This window comes from Schistocerca piceifrons, chromosome 7 (genome assembly GCF_021461385.2).
Source record: "Schistocerca piceifrons isolate TAMUIC-IGC-003096 chromosome 7, iqSchPice1.1, whole genome shotgun sequence".
Taxonomy (NCBI): domain Eukaryota; kingdom Metazoa; phylum Arthropoda; class Insecta; order Orthoptera; family Acrididae; genus Schistocerca; species Schistocerca piceifrons.
The window spans coordinates 410742516-410762027 of record NC_060144.1 but is presented as its reverse complement, the minus strand read 5'-3'; the positions used below and the strand labels follow the sequence as shown (position 1 = coordinate 410762027).

Genomic DNA, 19512 nt, shown 5'->3' with positions numbered 1-19512 from the left:
TGCACATTTAACAAATTAAAACAGTGTTTGTTTTATGCTAATTGTCTTACTACATACAAGCTGAGAAAAATCTCCAATCACTGCAGATGTTGGAGACTACGGCATAAGCGCTGTCCTGTTGCATCAACATGTGCTTTTGAACAACCTATTGCATTTGCTTTAAAGACTCTGACAGTGGTACAAAGAAATTATAGTCACATCGAGGAGGTGGATCTTGTAATTATATCTGCAGCCAAGAAATTTCATGATTACATTTATAGACATAAATTTATCCTCCTCATAGACCATAAACCTTTAGTAACTATCTTTGGAATGAACAACACTGTTCCCAAGCAGACAGCATAATGTTAGCAGCAATGGGAGCTATTTCTGTCAAGTTATGGCTCTGGAATTATATTTGGGTCCACCGCACATCACACAAACACAGATTTGTTTTCATGTCTGACAACAGTGCAAAACAAAAAGTTTGATTCACTAGTGGAGTCTGTTTTCATATAGATATCAGTAGTCAAGACTGTGTGGAAAATCTCTCAGTCAGTTCTAATTTAACTGCTAAACTTGTGCATGCGTACCCTGTTTTGACTTAAATTAAACAGTGTATTCAAATGGAATGGCCTCAGGATAAGAAGTTACTTAATCAAACAGTGATTAAATCCTACTGGAATATGAGGCATCCACTTGTAGTGTACAAAGGTGTCATTCTGGTACATTCAGAATAGGGCAACTTGCCATAAAAATCAAATCGGATGCACTAAGTTCACCTGCATTTAGGCAGAACTCCTAGGCTATTTTCTTTCACATAATCAGAAGACCTGTAAGCCTGAAGGACCAGCCGGTACAGCTGGCAGATGTTACCTCCAACAGTGGAGCCCAGCTGCACCAGCCAGCAATGAACAGTGGACATTGTGCCTCCCACCTCACACCAGCCTACGGGCAGTGAAATGGCAAACCTCTCACTGTGGTTTTGAATGACTTTCCCATTGTGCCATGGGTGAATGCCAGGGGGCAGCAATATATGCCCACCCATAACAATGCACACTGGAAAGCAAGGAAGTAGAATGATAATGAAGCCAACTGGCTTTGTCAGCTCCCCCCCCCCCCCCCTCCCCCACTCATCCCATGCCAGGGGTGGGATGCTGTGTACATGGCTGAAAGGTACACAGTAATACTGTAAGATGTTGCCACCACAGAGGCACCATCACTCACCTGGCACTTCTCAGTTCCAAGCAGCAGCTGCCAGAAGGCACTCACTTTTAGGGACCACTTTCTGCTTCTGCCACCACATCCATCAACATTTCGTATGCCTCTGCAAGTAGTGTTTCCAGCCTCCAAACTGAGTCCTGTCAACTGGGGACAACACTGCTTCCACCTAGTACTGGTAGAGATGGAAATTCTCCCACCAACAAGCAGACAAAACAAGACCCCACAGGGATCTTGACAATTCTGATGCTGCAGTCAGACAGTACAGTTCAGTACAATTCCTGCAAATGTGCTATGGAGCACAGTTCCACAAGTTATGTTCTGAGGACTTCACAATTTACATAACAATCAATGTCTTTCTAATTACTTTCACTGATAGTGGCAATACTATAGACTGCAAAGACAAATCCTAAGTACACTGTATCAGGTATACGACAAAGTGCCCCACACCAAACTGTTACGAAAGTTAAGTAAGGTTTTGTGACATACTCTTAATAAATGTTACTAGTTATTTCTTATTCTGTTGATACATTACTATTACAGTGCCACCCTACAAGTAAATGCGTAATTTGATGGTACTAAAGTGCAATTTGCCACCCATATCAATGAACCTTAACAGCAAACACTTTCTTTGCTACCATGTATATTGGGGCTGAATTATTAGTAATATTCAATTACAACATCCCAACATGAGCAATGTTTATTACCAACCTATTATCCTGTCCCTCACCCCATCCTCCTACCATGAACCATGGGCCTTGCCATTGGTAGGGTGTCTCATGCGCTTCAGCGAAACAGATAGCCATACAATAGGTGCAACCACAACACAGGGGTTTCTGTTGAGAGACCAGACAAATGTGTGGTTCCTGAAGAGGGATAGCAGTCTTTTCAGTACCTGCAGGAGCAACAGTCTGGATGATTGAGAGATCTGGCCTTGCAACATCACCAAAACAGCCTTGCTGTGCTGGTATTGCGAGTGGCTGAAAGTAAGGGGAAACTAAAGCCTTAATTTTTCCGATGGCCAGCAGCTCTATTATATGGTTAAATGATCATGGCACCCTCTTGGATAAAATATACCAGAGGTAAAATAGTTCCCCCTTCAGATATCCATGCGGGACTTAATGCAGGAGGACATCGTCAACAAGAGACATAAAACTAGCCTTCTATGGACTGGAGCATGGAATGTTATCTCACTTAATCAGTCCGGTAGTTAAAAAATTTTAAAAGGGAAATGGATAGGTTGATGTTAGATACAGTGTGAATTAGTGAAGTTCAGTGGCAGGAAAACATGGCTCCTGGTCAGGTGAATCGATTATTATAAATAAAAAATCAAATAGGGATAATGCAGGAGTAGATTAGTAATGAAAAAGAAAACAGGAATGCAGGTAAGCTAGTATTAACAGCACAGTGAACACATTATTGTAGCCAAGATAGACACAAAGCCCACATCCTCCACAGTAGTACACGTTTATATGTCATGTAGCTCTGCAGATGAAGAGATTGAAAGGATATATGCCACGATATAGGGAATTATTCAGATAGTAAAGGGATACGAAAATTTAATTGTGATATGAGAATGGAATTCAGTAGCAGGAAAAAGAGATAAGGAACAATAGTAGGAGAGTAAGAGCTAAGGGGAAAGGAATGAAAGAGGAAGCCACCCAGTAAAATTTTGCATGGAGCATAATTTAATCATTGCTACCACTTGATTTAAGAATTATGAAAGAAGGCTGTAAATATGTGAGAGACCTACAAACACTGGAAGGTTTCAGACTGGTTTATATAATGGTAAGACAGAATTTTAGGAACCATAGTTTTAAATTGTAAGGCATTTCCAGGGGCAGATGTGGACTCTGGCCACAATTTATTTGTTACAAACTGTAGATTAAAACTGAAGAAATTGAAAAAAGGTAGGAAATTACGGAGATGAGACCTGGGTAACTTGAAAGAACCACAGGTTGTTGAGAGTTTCAGAGGGAGCATTAGGCAACAGTTTACTAGAAGGGGGGCAAGGAATACAGTAGAAGACAAATGGGTAGCTTTGAGAGATGAAATAGCATCGGTGGCAGAAGATCAACTAGGTATAAAGACAAGGATTAGTAGAAATCCTTGGATAACAGAAGATATTGAATTTAACTGATGAAAGAGGAAAATATAAAAATGAATCAAATGAAGCAGGCAAAAGGGAATAAGAACACTTTAAAAAGGAGATTGACAGGAAGTGCAAAATGGCTAAAATGGAATGGCTAGAGGACAAATATGATGATTTAAAAAGCATATATCACTTGGGGAAAGATACATATCACCTACAGGAAAGTTAAAGAGGCCTTTGGAGAAAAGAGAAGTAACTGTGTGAATATCAAGAGCTCAGATGGAAAATCATTCTTAAGCAAAGAAGGGGAAGCTGAAAGGTGGAAGAAGTGTACAGATGGGCTACACAGGGGAGATGAACTTCAAGACAATGTTATAGAACTGGAAGAGAACATGGATGAAGATGTGATGGGAGATACGATACTGCAAAAATAATTTGGTGCAGCAATGAACGACCTCAGTCGAGATCGGGCCCCAGTAGTAGATGACATTCCTTCAGGACTACTGATAAGCCTTGCGACAGACAGCCATTAAAAAACTCTTCCATTTGGCATGCAAGATTTATGAGACAGGCAAAATATCCTCAGACTTCACAAGAAGAATATAATTCAAATTACAAAGGAAGTAGGCACTGACAGCTGTGAAAATTGCCGAACTATCAGTTTAATAGGTCATGGTTGCAAAATAAAAAAAACCTTCAGCTGAAAAGCCCATGAAGGCCAACAGTACCAACCGGCCATTGTGTCATCCTCAGCTCACAGGCATCACTGGATGCAGGTATGGAGGGCCACTGCTCTCCCGGCCATGTCAGTTTTCATGACCGGAGCCGCTACTTCCCCATCAACTAGCTCCTTAATTGGCCTCACAAGGGCTGAGTGCACCCCGCTTGCCAACAACACTTGGCAGACCGGACAGTAACCCATCCAAGTACTAGCCAAGCCTGAAAGTACTTAAATCTGGTGATCTTACAGGAACTGGTGTTACCGTTGTGGCAAGGCCATTGGAACGTATGGGGCAATACTGGGCCTACAACTTATCTTAGAAGATACGTTGAGGAAAGGCAAAATTATGTAGGTAGCAGGTACAAAATATAAGAAGCAAAAGGCTATTTACAAGTTGTATGGAGACCTGACGTCATTTATATAGTCGAGGGACATGAAAGTGAAGCAGTCATTGAGAAAGGAGTAAGACAGGGTTGTAGGCTATCCCCAGTCTTATTCAGTCTGTACATTTGGATTAGATTAGATTGGACTGGGTTAGTGTCAGTTTTTGATCCACAGACCCAAAAATGAGATGATTCTCATGGGTGTGGAACAAGTCAGAAAATACAACACAAAAAGCATAAAACATTTGAATATAATACTCACTACCCCGATAATTTGTCAGGAGGTTGTCAAAATGTGTGAATACATTACAGTAAACTGGAACTGCTAATATTTCCAGAATGAATACATTGTCAGAATGAAACATAGTTATGCACTTTTAATAAATTTATCAAACACAAAATATCTATTTTTTACTGTATTGACCAAATGCTGTCAAAACTGAAAGCTAACAAACATTGTTACTTAAGCTGGTCTAACAATCTCTGTTAAGATATTCTTCTATGGTGTAGAAGGAGCTGTCTTTTAAACTCTGTTTAAACTGTGCTTTATCTGAAACTAGTTTTTAATGGTTGCTGGAAATTTATTGAAAATTGTGTTTACCTGAATATTGGACCCCTGTTTGGACCAAAGTAAGTGATTTTAGGTCTTTAGGTAGATTTTTCTTAATCCTAGGACTGATACTATGTATTAAGCTATTGGAAATAGAGCCATATTGCTTGGAACAACTGTCATATACTGACAAGCAGCAGTTAGAATACCAAGTTCCTTGAACACGTTTCTACTTGATTTTCTTAAATTTACACCACAAATGAGTCTTATTACATATTTTTGCATGCTAAAAAGTTTCATTCAGTTTGATGAGTTACCCCAGAATATGATCCCATTCCACGTAATGAAAGTAACCAAAGTACACAAGTTTTTTTATATATCTCCTGCAGCTGGCATCATTCTCCCTGCAAGTGCAGACTTGTTTAGGCACTTCAGTAATTCAGAGCAAGCAGTAATAGAAACCAAAGAAAAATTCGGGGAGAAGAAATAAAAACTTTTGAGGTTTTCTGCTGACATTGTAATTCTGTCAGCATCAGCAAAGGACATGGAAGAGCAGCTGAACAGAATGGGCAGGGTCTTGGAAGGAAGATATAAGATTAACATTAAGAAAAGCAAAACTAGGGTAATGGAATGTAGTCGAATTAAATCAAGTGATGCTGAGAGTCATAGAGTAGGAAACAAGACACTTAAAGTATTAGAAGAGTTCTGTTATTTGATCATCAAAATAACTGATGATGGCTGAAGTAGAGAGTATATAAAATGTAGACTGGTAATGGCCAGAAAAGCGTTTATGAAGGGAGATTGGTTAACATCAAATACAGACTTAAGTGTTAGGAAGTTATTTCTGAAAATTATTTTATGGAGTGTAGTCACGTATCGAAGTGAAACATGGACAACAAACAGTTAGGACAAGAAGAGAATAGAAGCTTTTGAAATGTGGTGTTACAGAAGAAAACTGAAGATTTGATGGATAGATAACTAATGAAGAGGTACTGTGTAGAATTGAGGAGAAAATTAATTTGTGGCACAACCTGACTAGAAGAAGAGATCGGTTAGTAGGACACATTCTAAGACATCAAAGGATCACCAATTTAGTACTGGAGGGAAAACGGGTGGGGGGTAAAAATCATAAAGGAAAAATAAAAGATGAATACAGTAAGCAGTTGCAGAAGGATGTAGGCTGCAGTAGTTATTTAGAGACGATGAGGCTTGCATACGAAAAAGTAGCATGGAGAGCTGCATCAAACTAGTCTTCGGACTAAAGTCCACAACAACAACAACAACAACAACAACTACTACTACTACTACTACTACTACTACTACATTGTTGCGGTAGTGTGACAGGACTCTGAATGTGAAAACCATTCAAAACAAATTTAGAAAAAATAAAGAAGAATGAAAGGAGGAAATATGTCATTAGAGTGATATAAAATTGAAACAGGGTAAACATAATTGCTGTACACGAACTAATAAACAGTCACTTTAGGGAACACAGAATAACAAGTACAATGATTTAAGATGAACAAGATGGCTGGATAATGGAACCAAAAAAGGAGGTGATAAGATGGAAACAACAACTGCAGAAACTTTAAAGGGGCCCAGATGAAATTAGGCTAATTGAATATGAGGACATGGTACTATAATAAGTATTAAAATAATTTTAAAAATTCATTATACTGGAGCCTCTGTACCAGAACACACATTGTAATTAAGTTTTCCTTCAACATTTTTTATTATTATTATTATTATTGTTATTATATAGGTACTGTCAATTTGGCCCAGTTGTGTAAACAGTAAATATGAGCTAAATGGATTCCCTGCTGGCAATGTTTTCCAAATAACCAAGCCTAAAAATAATCAAGTTCGTAAGATTACAAACATTGTCACATAAAGACTACAGCACAAAACATGGACATTACCGAACAGTCAAAGCTTACAAGTTCTGTGTCTCACCTTGAGGCTTGTTGTTAGACAAATGTTCACAAAATAACCAAAACTCATAAAAATCTTCAGGCATTTCAACCAAGAACTTCTGCTTGATGAATTCTTTTACATCACAAGGGGAGGAACTTCCTTTGTCATCCACTTCACTGGAGTCATCTTCGCGAATAATACGCGCTTGAGGAGTATGTGCAGTTTCAACTTCAACACTGCTCGTGGATTGTTGCTCTTTTTTTTCATTTTCACCACCACTAGGCTGAAAAATCACATTAATTTACTATGTGGAGTCAAGCACATGAACAACTAACATAAACTGAAAGCACACAGCAGAAGAACATAACTTTCCAACAATATTCAAAGTCACCATCAATACACGGTACATGCAAATACTTAATATTTTTTAAAAGAGTGTAAATTTAAAACTGTTCATATTTTACTGATAATGAACACACAAAATGTTGACATCATTGAACTGGCTTTGTTTCATATCCAAAATCGATGTAAGGAGTAAAGGAGACCACTACCAAAAAAGCAGAAGCGTTGAGTTGTCAACACACACATGAAAAAGAATTAAAACTTTGCTAGCTTCCACACAAAATCTTTTCATGACCTAGTGCACACGTGCGCACACACAAATATATACACACACGCACCCACAAACATATGGACGCGTGCGCACGCACGTCCACACACGCACTTGAGAGCCTAATTGTGTGCATTGTGTGTCCCACTACATAATGTAGACGTGTGTGTTTCTTTCTTTTTTTTTTTAAGGGCGCAAAACTGCTATGGTCATTAGCGCCCGGTCCGTTACTTAGGAAACAGTAAAAAACGAAGATGGAAACCAGCAGCAATGGGAACGAAATTAAAAAATTTGGAGAAACTAAAAGCAGAAGGAAAGCTTAAAATTCCACTACAGAAAGGGGTTGGTTGTCCCCCCCCCCCCCCCCCCCCCAAAAAAAAAAAAAAAAAAAAAAGCTTCAAATGACTGACGTCATTTCACTGGCACTAATAAACTCGAGAACGCGATCGGCCAAGCGCGTGCCATCTGCTAAAATTGAAGATATATCAGGCGACAGCTGTAGACGGGCGTGTAACGGAGTAAAATAGGGGCACTCAATTAAAAGGTGTCTTACAGTCCACAGCTGAGAGCAGTGGGGACAGAGTGGGGGAGGATCGCCGCTTAAAAGATGTCGATGGCTAAAACGACAGTGCCCTATCCGGAGTCAAGTTAAAATTACCTCCTCCCGACGACGCGTTCGGGAGGAAGAGGTCCAAGCACAAGGAAGAGCTTTCACGTCCCGCAATTTATTATGGGGAAGTGTCGACCAATGTGCGTGCCATAAAAGAACAACACAACGACATAAAACGCTCCGTAGATCGGCGAAGGGAATCGATTGAATAGCTGGCCGAAGGAGAGAGACTGCAGCCTTGGCCACTATATCGGCCGCCTCATTTCCACATATACCAACGTGTCCCGGGAGCCAGAGGAACGCCACCGAGACGCCCCCCAGGTGGAGCAAGCGCAGACAGTCCTGAATCCGGTGGACCAGAGGGTGGACAGGGTAAAGAGCTTGGAGACTGAGGGGAGAGCTGAGAGAATCTGAGCAGATAATGTACTGTATCCGCTGATGGCAGCGGATGTAGTGGACAGCCTGGAGAACAGCGTAAAGCTCCGCAGTATACACCGAACACTGGTCGGGAAGCCGAAATTGATTTGGGGTGTCGCCAACAATATAGGCACTCCCTACACCAAACGATGTTTTTGAGCCATCAGTGTAAATAAATGTGGCTTCCGTCATTTGTGCACATAGAGCAGAAAATGCCCGACGATAAACAAGTGAAGGGGTACCATCCTTGGGAAACTGACAAAGGTCACGGAGCAGGCAGATCCGGGCACGGAGCCAAGGCGGTGCTGTACCCCAAGTTGTCAAGAAGGTTTTAGGAAAGCGGAAGGAAAGAGAATGGAGCAGTTGACGGAAGCAGACTCCCGGTGGTAGTAGGGAGGAGGGGCGGCCTGCATACCCTACATCAAAGGAGGTGTCGAAAAAAATGTCATGGTCTGGATTAGCAGGCATGGAAGACAGATGGCTAGCATAACGACTCAGAAGGACTGCTCGCTGATTGGACAGCAGAGGTTCAGCAGTCTCAGCATAAAGGCTTTCCACAGAGCTGGTGTAAAAAGCTCCAGACACTAAACATAATCCACGGTGGTGGATAGAGTCGAGATGCCGAAGAATAGACGGCCGAGCAGAGGAGTAAACTATGCTTCCATAGAGCAATTTCGAGCGCACTAAGGCGCGATAGAGGCGGAGAAGGACCACTCGGTCCGCTCCCCAGGAGGTACCATTCAGGACACGGAGGGTGTTGAAGGATCGCACACAGCGAGCTGAAAGATAGGAAACATGGGAGGACCAGCATAGTTTTCTGTCAAACATAAGACCCAAGAATTTAGCGACGTCTGAAAACGGAAGGTTGACAGGACCTAGATGTACGGAGGGCGGAAGAAACGCCTTACGTCGCCAAAAATTAACACAAATGGTCTTACTGGGAGAAAAACGGAAGCCGGTTTCGATGCTCCAAGAGTGGAGGCGATCGAGACACCCTTGAAGACGTCATTCAAGAAGGCTGGTCCGTTGAGAGCTGTAGTAGATCGCAAAATCGTCCACAAAGAGGGAGCCCGAGACATCAGGAAGGAGACAATCCATAATTGGATTTATGGCAATGGCAAACAGTACAACACTCAGCACGGAGCCCTGGGGTACCCCGTTTTCTTGGGAGAAAGTACGGGAGAGAGTAGTGTTCACCCGCACTCTAAATGTGCGCTCTACCATAAATTCGCGAAGAAAAAGGGGCAGCCGACCTCGAAAGCCCCAAGAGAACAGTGTGCGGAGGATGCCTGTCCTCCAACAGGTATCGTATGCTCCCTCCAGATCAAAAAATATAGCTACTGTTTGGCATTTCCAGAGAAAATTGTTCATGATATAAGTGGAGAGAGCAATAAGATGGTCAACTGCAGAATGATGCTTTCGGAATCCGCATTGGGCAGGTGTTAAAAGACTTCGGGACTCCAGCCACCAAGCTAAACGGCAATTCACCATACGCTCCAAAACCTTACATACACTACTCGTGAGAGAAATGGGGCGATAGCTAGAGGGGAGATGTTTGTCCTTTCCAGATTTCGGAACAGGAACAACGATAGCTTCCCGCCATCGTCTGGGAAAAGTACTGTCAGTCCAAATTCGATTATAAAGGCGAAGAGGGTACCGCAGACTATGGGTTGGTAAATGCAGCAACATTTGGACGTGGATACCATCCGGTCCTGGGGCGGAGGAGCAGGAAGAAGAGAGTGCATGTTGGAGTTCCCACATGGAGAAAACAGTATTGTAGCTTTCGCGATTTTGAGAGGAGAAAGCAAGAGGTCGCACTTCCGTTGCACGTTTCTTCGGGAGAAACGCTGGTGGGTAATTTGAAGAGCTCGAAATCTCAGCAAAGTGCTGACCCAATGAGTTAGAAATTGCGACGGGGTCCACTAATGTATCATGCACGACAGTGAGCCCAGAGATCGGGGAGAAACTAGGTGCGCCTGATAACCGTCGAAGCCGACTCCAAACTTCCGAGGAGGGAGTGAAGGTGTTAAATGAGCTAATAAAGAATTTCCAGCTTGCCTTCTTGCTATCGCGGATGACGCGACGGCATCGCGCACGGAACTGCTTATAGCGGATACAGTTGGCCAAAGTAGGATGGTGGCGGAAAACGTGAAGAGCACGTCGCCGCTCACGTATTGCGTCATGGCACGCCTCGTTCCACCCAGGAACTGGGGGGTGCCGGGGCAATTCGGAGGTGCGTGGTATTGAACGTTCCGCAGCTGTAAGAATAATGTCGATAATATGTGTGACCTCATCGTCGACACTGGGAAAGTGACGGTCATCGAATGTCGCTAGAGACGAAAAAAGTGTCCAATCGGCTTGGGCAAACTTCCAGCGTCGCGGGCGCATATATGGCAGTTGAGGCTGCACTCTAAGGACACATGGAAAGTGGTCACTCAAGTGTGTATCGTCAAGGGCGAACCATTCGAAGCGCCGAGCTAGCGGAACAGTACCGACCGAAAGGTCCAAGTGAGAGAAATTTGTCGTGGAGGCAGACAAAAATGTAGGGACCCCAGTGTTGAGGCAAACTAGATCCGCTTGGTGGAAGACGTCTAGCAATAGTGAGCCACGTGGACAAGGCTGTGGAGATCTCCAAAGCGGGTGGTGGGCATTGAAGTCCCCAACCAGCAAATAGGGGGGTGGAAGCTGACCAAGAAGATGAAGGAGATCAGCTCGTGCCATTGGTGTGGACGATGGAATGTATACAGTACAAAGAGAAAAGGTATATCCAGAAAGGGAAAGACGGACAGCGTCAGCTTGGAAGGAAGTGTTTAAGTGGATTGGGTGATAATGGAGAGTATCATGGAGAAGAATCATGAGTCCTCCATGGGCTGGAGTGCCTTCAACAGGAGGGAGATCAAATCGGACGGACTGAAAATGGGGGAGAACAAAGTGGTCATGGGGACGCAACTTGGTTTCCTGAAGACAGAAGATGACCAGCGAGTAGGATCGTAAGAGGATCGTCAATTCATCCCGATTGGCTCGAATGCTGCGGGTATTCCAGTGGATAATGGACATAGGGTGAACAGAAAATGGAGGAAAGTGACCAAGGTTGCTGTCAACTCATCGACTGCTCAGAGCTTGCGACTGACAGCGTGGAATGGCATTCAGCCGAAGGCAGAAGATCCTGATCCATAGGTTGTTCTGGAGCAGCTCCTGCCACCAGCGATTAGCCGGTTGATCGGCCGCCAGCAGTGCACCTCGGCGACACAGAAGACGGCCGAGGGCGATTTCCGCCAGGTGGTGCTGTAGATGGGACACGCCTTGGCGGAGAAGGAGATGAACTGGTTTTCTTAGTAGCCTTCTTGGAAATATGATGTTTAGATGGAGGAGGAACCGATGGGGTGCGTAAAAAATCTTCACGAGTATGCTCTTTTTTCGAAATCTTGGTGTCTGATTTTTGGGCTCGAGATTTAGCAGAACCCGATGAAGGGTGAGCCATAGAGTGGGCAGGCGAAAGTGGTGAGGTTGAACGGGCGATCTTTGCGCTGGCCGATCTGACGACCGTGGCACTAAAGGTGAGGTCGCAAGTCTGCGTGGCCACCACCTTTGTTGGCCGAGGAGAAGCAAGGACAGTGCTGTATTTTCCTGTCTGAGGCACCGTGGGCTGTCAACTGGCGAATAATTTTTGAGCAGCAAAGGTCGACACCTTTTCCTTGACTCTGATTTCCTGGATGAGCTTTTCGTCTTTAAAAATGGGGCAATCTCGAGAGGAAGCAGCGTGGTCACCCATACAGTTGATGCAGCGAGGGGATGGAGGTGGACAAGCACCCTCATGGGCATCCTTGCCACACGTAACACATTTGGCCGGATTGGAACAGGACTGGCTGGTGTGATTGAACCGCTGACACCAATAGCAACACGTAGGGTTTGGGACGTAAGGGCGAACGGAAATTATCTCACAGCCTGCTTTGATTTTCGATGGGAGTTGAACTTTGTCAAATGTCAATAAGACAGTGCGGGTAGGAATGATGTTCGTGTCAACCCTTTTCATAACTCTATGAACATACGTTACGCCCTGGTCAGACAGGTAGTGCTGAATTTCTTCGTCAGACAATCCATCGAGGGAGCGCGTATAAACAACTCCACGCGAGGAATTTAAAGTGTGGTGCGCTTCAACCCGGATAGGGAAGGTGTGGAGCAGTGAAGTATGCCGCAATTTTTGTGCCTGGAGGGCACTGACTGTTTCTAACAACAAGGTGCCATTCCGTAATCTGGAACAAGACTTTACAGGACCTGCAATTGCGTCGACACCTTTCTGAATAATGAAAGGGTTGACCGTGGAGAAGTTGTGACCTTCGTCAGACCGAGAAACAACAAGGAACTGTGGCAATGATGGAAGAACTGTCTGTGGCTGAGACTCAGTGAACTTACGCTTGTGAGCAGACATAGTGGAAGGTGAGGAAACCATTGCGGAAAAATCCCCCATGATTACTGGCGTCTCTGATGGCACGCTCCTCCCTTGTGGGGGCCCTCTCTGAGGGCACTCCCGCCTTAGGTGATTGTTCACACCTCAGGTCACACCTCCCGGCAAACGGACGGAAGGTATCAGCTCGGGTAATCACCCCTCACCGGGCCTGGCCGTTACCAGGGGGTACGTACGTGTCCTACCTGTCTACCCGGGGCAGAGAATTCCGCGTTACCCCGTCACCGGCTACGCACAAAAATGTGTGGGTCGGCCTTCAGACACGCACAGGGAGGAAGAAAGAGAAAGGGAAAAACAAAGAAAGGGAAAGGAAAGAAGAGAGGTCTCAAACGCCACAGCGGAGAAAAGGGTAAAGAGAAGAGGTAAGGAAAAGAGAAGGACAAAGGATGGATAAAGACATACAAGCAGAGAAGGCGAAGAATGCGTTACATTTACGAGCGTCCGTCTCCGGACGTAGGCACAAACCATACTCCCAGAGGGGGAGAAAGGGAAGGAAAGAGCCAGAGGTGAGGGGAGGGGGGGGCGAAGATGGGGGATACGGAAGGATGAGGAAAAGTACGGTATGCAGCCCGGAAAGGAAGGAGGGCCACATTAGCTCGGGGTCCCGTGCTAGCTACGCACGTATCCACAAAAGAGTTGTGGACCCCCTGGGGGACGTGTGTGTGTGTGTGTGTGTGTGTGTGTGTGTGTGTGTGTGTGTGTCGGGGGGCTATGTATCCATGCATGCATTTGTGTTCTAGCTCATGGAAGGATTTCCTCCAAAAGCTAATGAAGTTCTCATTCTTTCTTGTGTGCCTTCACTCCTGAAGTATTTACATTCTGCCAGAACTTTGTTTACTATACAAAATAAATTTAATTCACTTCTCAATTCCCCCCCGCCCCCTCCCCCCACCCGACACCAACACTTTATTTTCAGACACAGATAATTTTACATTTGCAGCCTGCACTCCAAACTAATGAAAACTAAGCTGCTTATAATTTTGTTCTGAACATACCTGGTCGCTGGAAGAATGGGCCGCCACTTCATCTTGACTCTGCTTTACAATGTTGTGCTTATCTGCTTTTTGTCTCTTGTTTTGTTGCAAACCATGATGATCCTGAAATAAATTCAGTACTACTGCAAGCAGATCACTTATTATAACATAACTGCACTGATAAATGCAAAATAAAGGATCAAAGACATTTTACTTAGATGGTTGGGGTGAGGCTGTTTAACAAACTGGTTCACACTGCTTACATTGACTTAGGCTATTAATTTTTTTAATACTGCTACAGCTCCTGTCAGCTACGAGATTCCCTCTTCACATACTGCCAGAAGACGATTCCATGAGAATGCAGGTTTTCAATTAAATTTCACTGAATCACTCTTCTCGGGTTATTAGCCAAGTGGTACTATTGCCTTGGAGCAATGTTTCAACAAATTTCCTACTCACTATCTTCATATAAAGATGATGAGGAAGAAACTTGTGGAACTGTTACTTTCATAAGATGTTGCCAATCTCAGTAGATTTTATCAGAAATTACTTTTCCTCTCCACCAAACTATTCCATCTATACCAAACAAAGTGCAACAACTAGAAGAGGGATCAACTACAGATAGCTCACTAGTTTGCATTACAAAACATTGGTGTTGATGAACTGAAATAATGTGTATAGCTTTAAACTTGTGCAATCTATCATGCCATTATACTAGAAACTCCGTAGAAGTAGTGGGTCAGAAATGTCTGTCAAGAAATGAATTGTGTATAAAGTTAGAAGTAACAATTTCACTAACGAAGAGAAACACTTAATTATCTGCTACATCCGTAAGTGTCAGATTTGTACCAAGACACTAAGCCAGTTATTTACTGTTCTCCCAGTGGTGACATGCATGCTCTCAACGATAAATTAATCAAGGTTCAGATAGAAAAACCTCATTTGCACAGACCTGAATATGAACACAGTGAATCCAGATGGGTTTTTGTGGGACATTATTTTCTCAACAACATACACAGTTTTAGAATTTCACCAATGACACACACTGCCACAAGGATAACAAAAGACACAGCACCAGTCATTAATCATATACTAAATGACATAATAAAGGAAGTTGTGCTACTCTGCAAACAACCTTACTCTTTCGGGCTACTACTGCCAAAACTTGTAACAAAACACAATCCTAAAAAAAAGTCTTTGTCAATGCAAAAGGTTTGAAATTACTAAATAGTTAAACATTGAATCAGTGTGAATTAGAAGTTGTCATGATTGTTGTATATATCGAAATTTAGATTTCTAGAAATATTCAAGAAAGTATCAAATTCCATTGAATCACAAGAGACAAATAGCTAGGTACTCAAAAGTGATAAGCAAATCCTCTGCGACATAAACACAACTTTTACTACACATACAAACTAAATCTACACCTATAAATCGGAAGCCACCTTATAGCATGTGGCAGAGGGTATTTATGGCATCACCATCAAAAAACTCTTCCCCATTCCATTTGCGAATTTTGCGTGGGGAGAATGACTGTCGACACACTTCCATATGAGCAGTAATTTCCCTGATTTTCTTGTCACAGTTATTTCACGATATCTGTGATGTTAAATAATATGATGGCTGGCTCCTTTGAATGTAAGCTCTCAGAATTTCAGTAGTAACCCTCCCTGTGATATGCAATGCCTCTCTTGTAGCATCTGCCACTGGAGACTGTTTAACATCTATGTAACGCTCTCATGCCTATGGAACATGCCACACTTTGTTGGCTCTTCTCTATCTCTTCTATTAACCTGACCTGCAAGAATCCCAGATTGATGAGAACAATACTCAAGAATTGGTCTAACAAGTGTTTTGATAGCCACTTCATTAAAGGATGAAGTGGCCGATATTGGCTTTTTCTACAGTTAAGTTTTGTAAGATCACTCCACTTTAAGTGGTTCCTGAATCACAGACCCTCATCAAACTAACATCAATTTGCAATGTGATTTTGGAACCTATACTGTGTCTGAACATTACAAATTACCTTTAAGAAAATTATCTATTGACAAATAGCACAGATTCAGAAAATATTGTTCTTGTGAAACACAACCAGCTCTTCTATCACATGAAGTAATCACTGGTATCAACAGGAGACCTCAAACTGATTCAACATTTTTAGATTTCCAGATGGATTTTGACACTATTTCTTACAAGTAGCTTCTAATCAAACTGCATGCCTAAAGAGTATCATCCCAGTTGTGTGATTGCAATTACGTTTTTCCCATATGAAAGATCACAGTTCATTGTAACTGATGGAAAATTGTCGAGTGAAACAGAAATGATATCTGGCATTCCCTAATGAAGCAGTATAGGCACTCTGCTTTTCTTAATCCGTATAAACTATCCTGGAGACAATCTGAGCAGCCCTATTTACTGTTCTCCCAATGGTGACATGCATGCTCTCAATGATAAATTAACCAAGGTTCAGGATGCAGTTTCTATTCCCAGGTAGAAAAACCTCATTTGCACAGACCTGAAAATGAACACAATGAATCCAGATGAGTTTTGTGGGACATTGTTTGCAAATGATGCTGTCACTGACCATCTAGTGAAGACATCAAAAAATCAAACCAATTACAAAATGATATATATAAAAACAAAGATGATGTGACTTACCAAACGAAAGTGCTGGCAGATTGATAGACACACAAACGAACACAAACATACACACAAAATTCAAGCTTTCGCAACAAACGGTTGCTTCATCAGGAAAGAGGGAAGGAGACGGAAAGACGAAAGGATGTGGGTTTTAAGGGAGAGGGTAAGGAGTCATTCCAATCCCGGGAGTGGAAAGACTTACCTTAGGGGGAAAAACGGATAGGTATACACTCGCGCGCGCACACACACACACATATCCATCCGCACATACACAGACACAAGCAGGCATTTGTAAAGGCAAAGAGTTTCGGCAGAGATGTTAGTTGAGGCAGAAGTACAGAGGCAAAGATGTTGTTGAAAGACAGGTGAGGTATGAGCGGCGGCAAATTGAAGTTAGCGGAGATTGAGGCCTGGCGGATAACGAGAAGAGAGGATATACTGAAGGGCAAGTTCCATCTCCGGAGTTCTGACAGGTTGGTGTTAGTGGGAAGTATCCAGATAACCCGGACGGTGTAACACTGTGCCAAGACGTGCTGGCCGTGCACCAAGGCATGTTTAGCCACAGGGTGATCCTCATTACCAACAAACACTGTCTGCTTGTGTCCAGTCATGCGAATGGACAGTTTGTTGCTGGTCATTCCCACATAGAAAGCTTCACAGTGTAGGCAGGTCAGTTGGTAAATCACGTGGGTGCTTTCACACGTGGCTCTGCCTTTGATCGTGTACACCTTCCGGGTTACAGGACTGGAGTAGGTGGTGGTGGGAGGGTGCATGGGACAGGTTTTACACCGGGGGCGGTTACAAGGGTAGTAGCCAGAGGGTAGGGAAGGTGGTTTGGGGATTTCATAGGGATGAACTAAGAGGTTACGAAGGTTAGGTGGACGGCGGAGAGACACTCTTGGTGGAGTGGGGAGGATTCCCGCATCCTTTCGTCTTTCCCTCTCCTTCCCTCTTTCCTGATGAAGCAACCGTTTGTTGCGAAAGCTTGAATTTTGTGTGTATGTTTGCGTTTGTTTGTGTGTCTATCAACCTGCCAGCACTTTCGTTTGGTAAGTCACACTATCTTTGTTTTTAGATACATTTTTCCCACGTGGAATGTTTCCCTCTATTATATTCAATTACAAAATGATTTAGATAAGATACCTGTGTGGTGCAAAAAGTGGCAATTGCTTCTAAATAATGAAAAGTGTGACATCATCCCCAAGAGTACTAAAAGGAAACCATTACATTTTCGTTACATAATAAATCACACATATCTAAAGGCTGTTAATTCGACTAAATACCTAGGGATAACAATTATGAACAACTTAAATTGAAGCAACCACATAAAAAATGTGTAGGGAAGGCAAAGCAAAGACTGTGTTTTATAACAGTATTTTCACAGTTGTTGAAAATAGGCCAGGGATGCCAAGCCTGGTGCAGAGCTGAACCAAAACACTGCTGCATGAGATGCAGCAATATCACCAGCTGGTTTCCACACTGCCATCGGAGGCCCATGGCTTGCAGTGCCGCCGCCACAGCAGAAAGGCTGTACGACCGCAGCAATAATGGGCTACTTGCCACACCCAACTGGCTGCTGCCTTGTTTCAGTGTATGTGTTTACAAGCAGTACATCAGCACGATACTTATGCACATAACCAGTACAAATACCTGCCATTTCTAGCCACAGTATTAGCAGTTTGGCAGTGCCTACAATGACAGGAGGTTCATGCCAGGTGACAGGGCAACACTGTCCTGTAAGACTCGATGACCAATGAGCCACCTACTGGTTATTTGGTACCTTCCAGCTGATTTGCTACCTCAGGTTCGCATCAGCTGTAGCTGGTCTCCTGCCTTGGAACGCAGAAGTTTATGTCCAACATGGTGCAGCCACCCACCACCTGTACTTGTGCAGCCAAACTGCTGCTGCATAACACTGCTTGCAGGAGCGGGCTCCACTGCCAGAGAACCACAAGAAACACAGCACGCTGCAGAATTCTGTGTCTGCAGGAATGCCCTGTACTGAATCCCAGAGCCATGCCAAGGTGGCACATGTGTCAGCAGTCCTGCTCTGCACTTATCATTAGGCAACCAATGTTTGGAAAACGCCTCAGTGACTACTGACCTTGGTGCCATCAACACAAGCCTCGTCATAACTGCTATGGGTCAATGTTACAAGTGTTGCAACTTGAAACTGAATGAAATTTTTGACTACTGATGCCATTCACATATGCTCTGACGGCCATCCTGACAACAACCTACTACCATGTCCCAAACCTGCTAGTGTAGTGACCAACCACACCGGCGCACTGCAGTTGGTGTCAGAAGTTTTGACTACCACCACTAACAGCAATGTTTGTAGTAACACATAGCATCAAGTCACAGCCAATGTTCACAGTGGAGTACTATTCTCAATCAGTAAGGTGTTCACAGAGCAACTTACTAGGGCACTGCATGCCATGCACTAAGTCATTATCGGTGGGGTGTTCTACACACCACAGCTATGGCCATACTGCTAGGCAGTGTACTGAAACAAAATGGTTAATGATTAGGCATAGGGCATGGGTCAGTATGCTATGGTTATGAGTGTGTAAACTATTGTTTTGTATTACTGATTTTTATATCTGGTTGTGTATTGTGGTTAAAGGTTCCACAATGGCAAGGTCCAGGACACAAGGTATTTTTGGGCACGAAGCAATTCAGCTGTTAATTAATCAGTTACTTCAATTGCGAGCAGATAATATGGAGTTGCATAGGCAACTGGCAGCTAAGAAGGAAAATGAGATATTGCCAAAGCCAGCTAGCCCCTAATACATGAAGCAACCACTATTACTCCCTTTTCTTGCAAATCAACTGAGGATGTTGTGTCCTTCTTGGATGGCTCGGAGGCAGCAGCAAATATTGTAGGTTGGGTGGATAGTCAGCTATTGCAAATGACATACCTGAGACTGATAGAA

The 19512-nt window shown here is 43.4% G+C and overlaps 1 protein-coding gene across 1 annotated transcript in view; it reads right to left on the bottom strand.

Moving 5' to 3' along the window:
* The window catches only part of LOC124804672 (histone PARylation factor 1), a 118508-nt gene that overhangs the window by 84712 nt on the left and 14284 nt on the right, over positions 1-19512 (bottom strand). The window contains exons 2-3 of the mRNA XM_047264914.1: positions 13958-14059; positions 6900-7143 (exon numbers count right to left, since the gene is read on the bottom strand). Of these exons, the coding sequence (XP_047120870.1) occupies positions 6900-7143; positions 13958-14059 (346 nt within the window). The remainder of the gene's footprint in view (positions 1-6899; positions 7144-13957; positions 14060-19512) is intronic.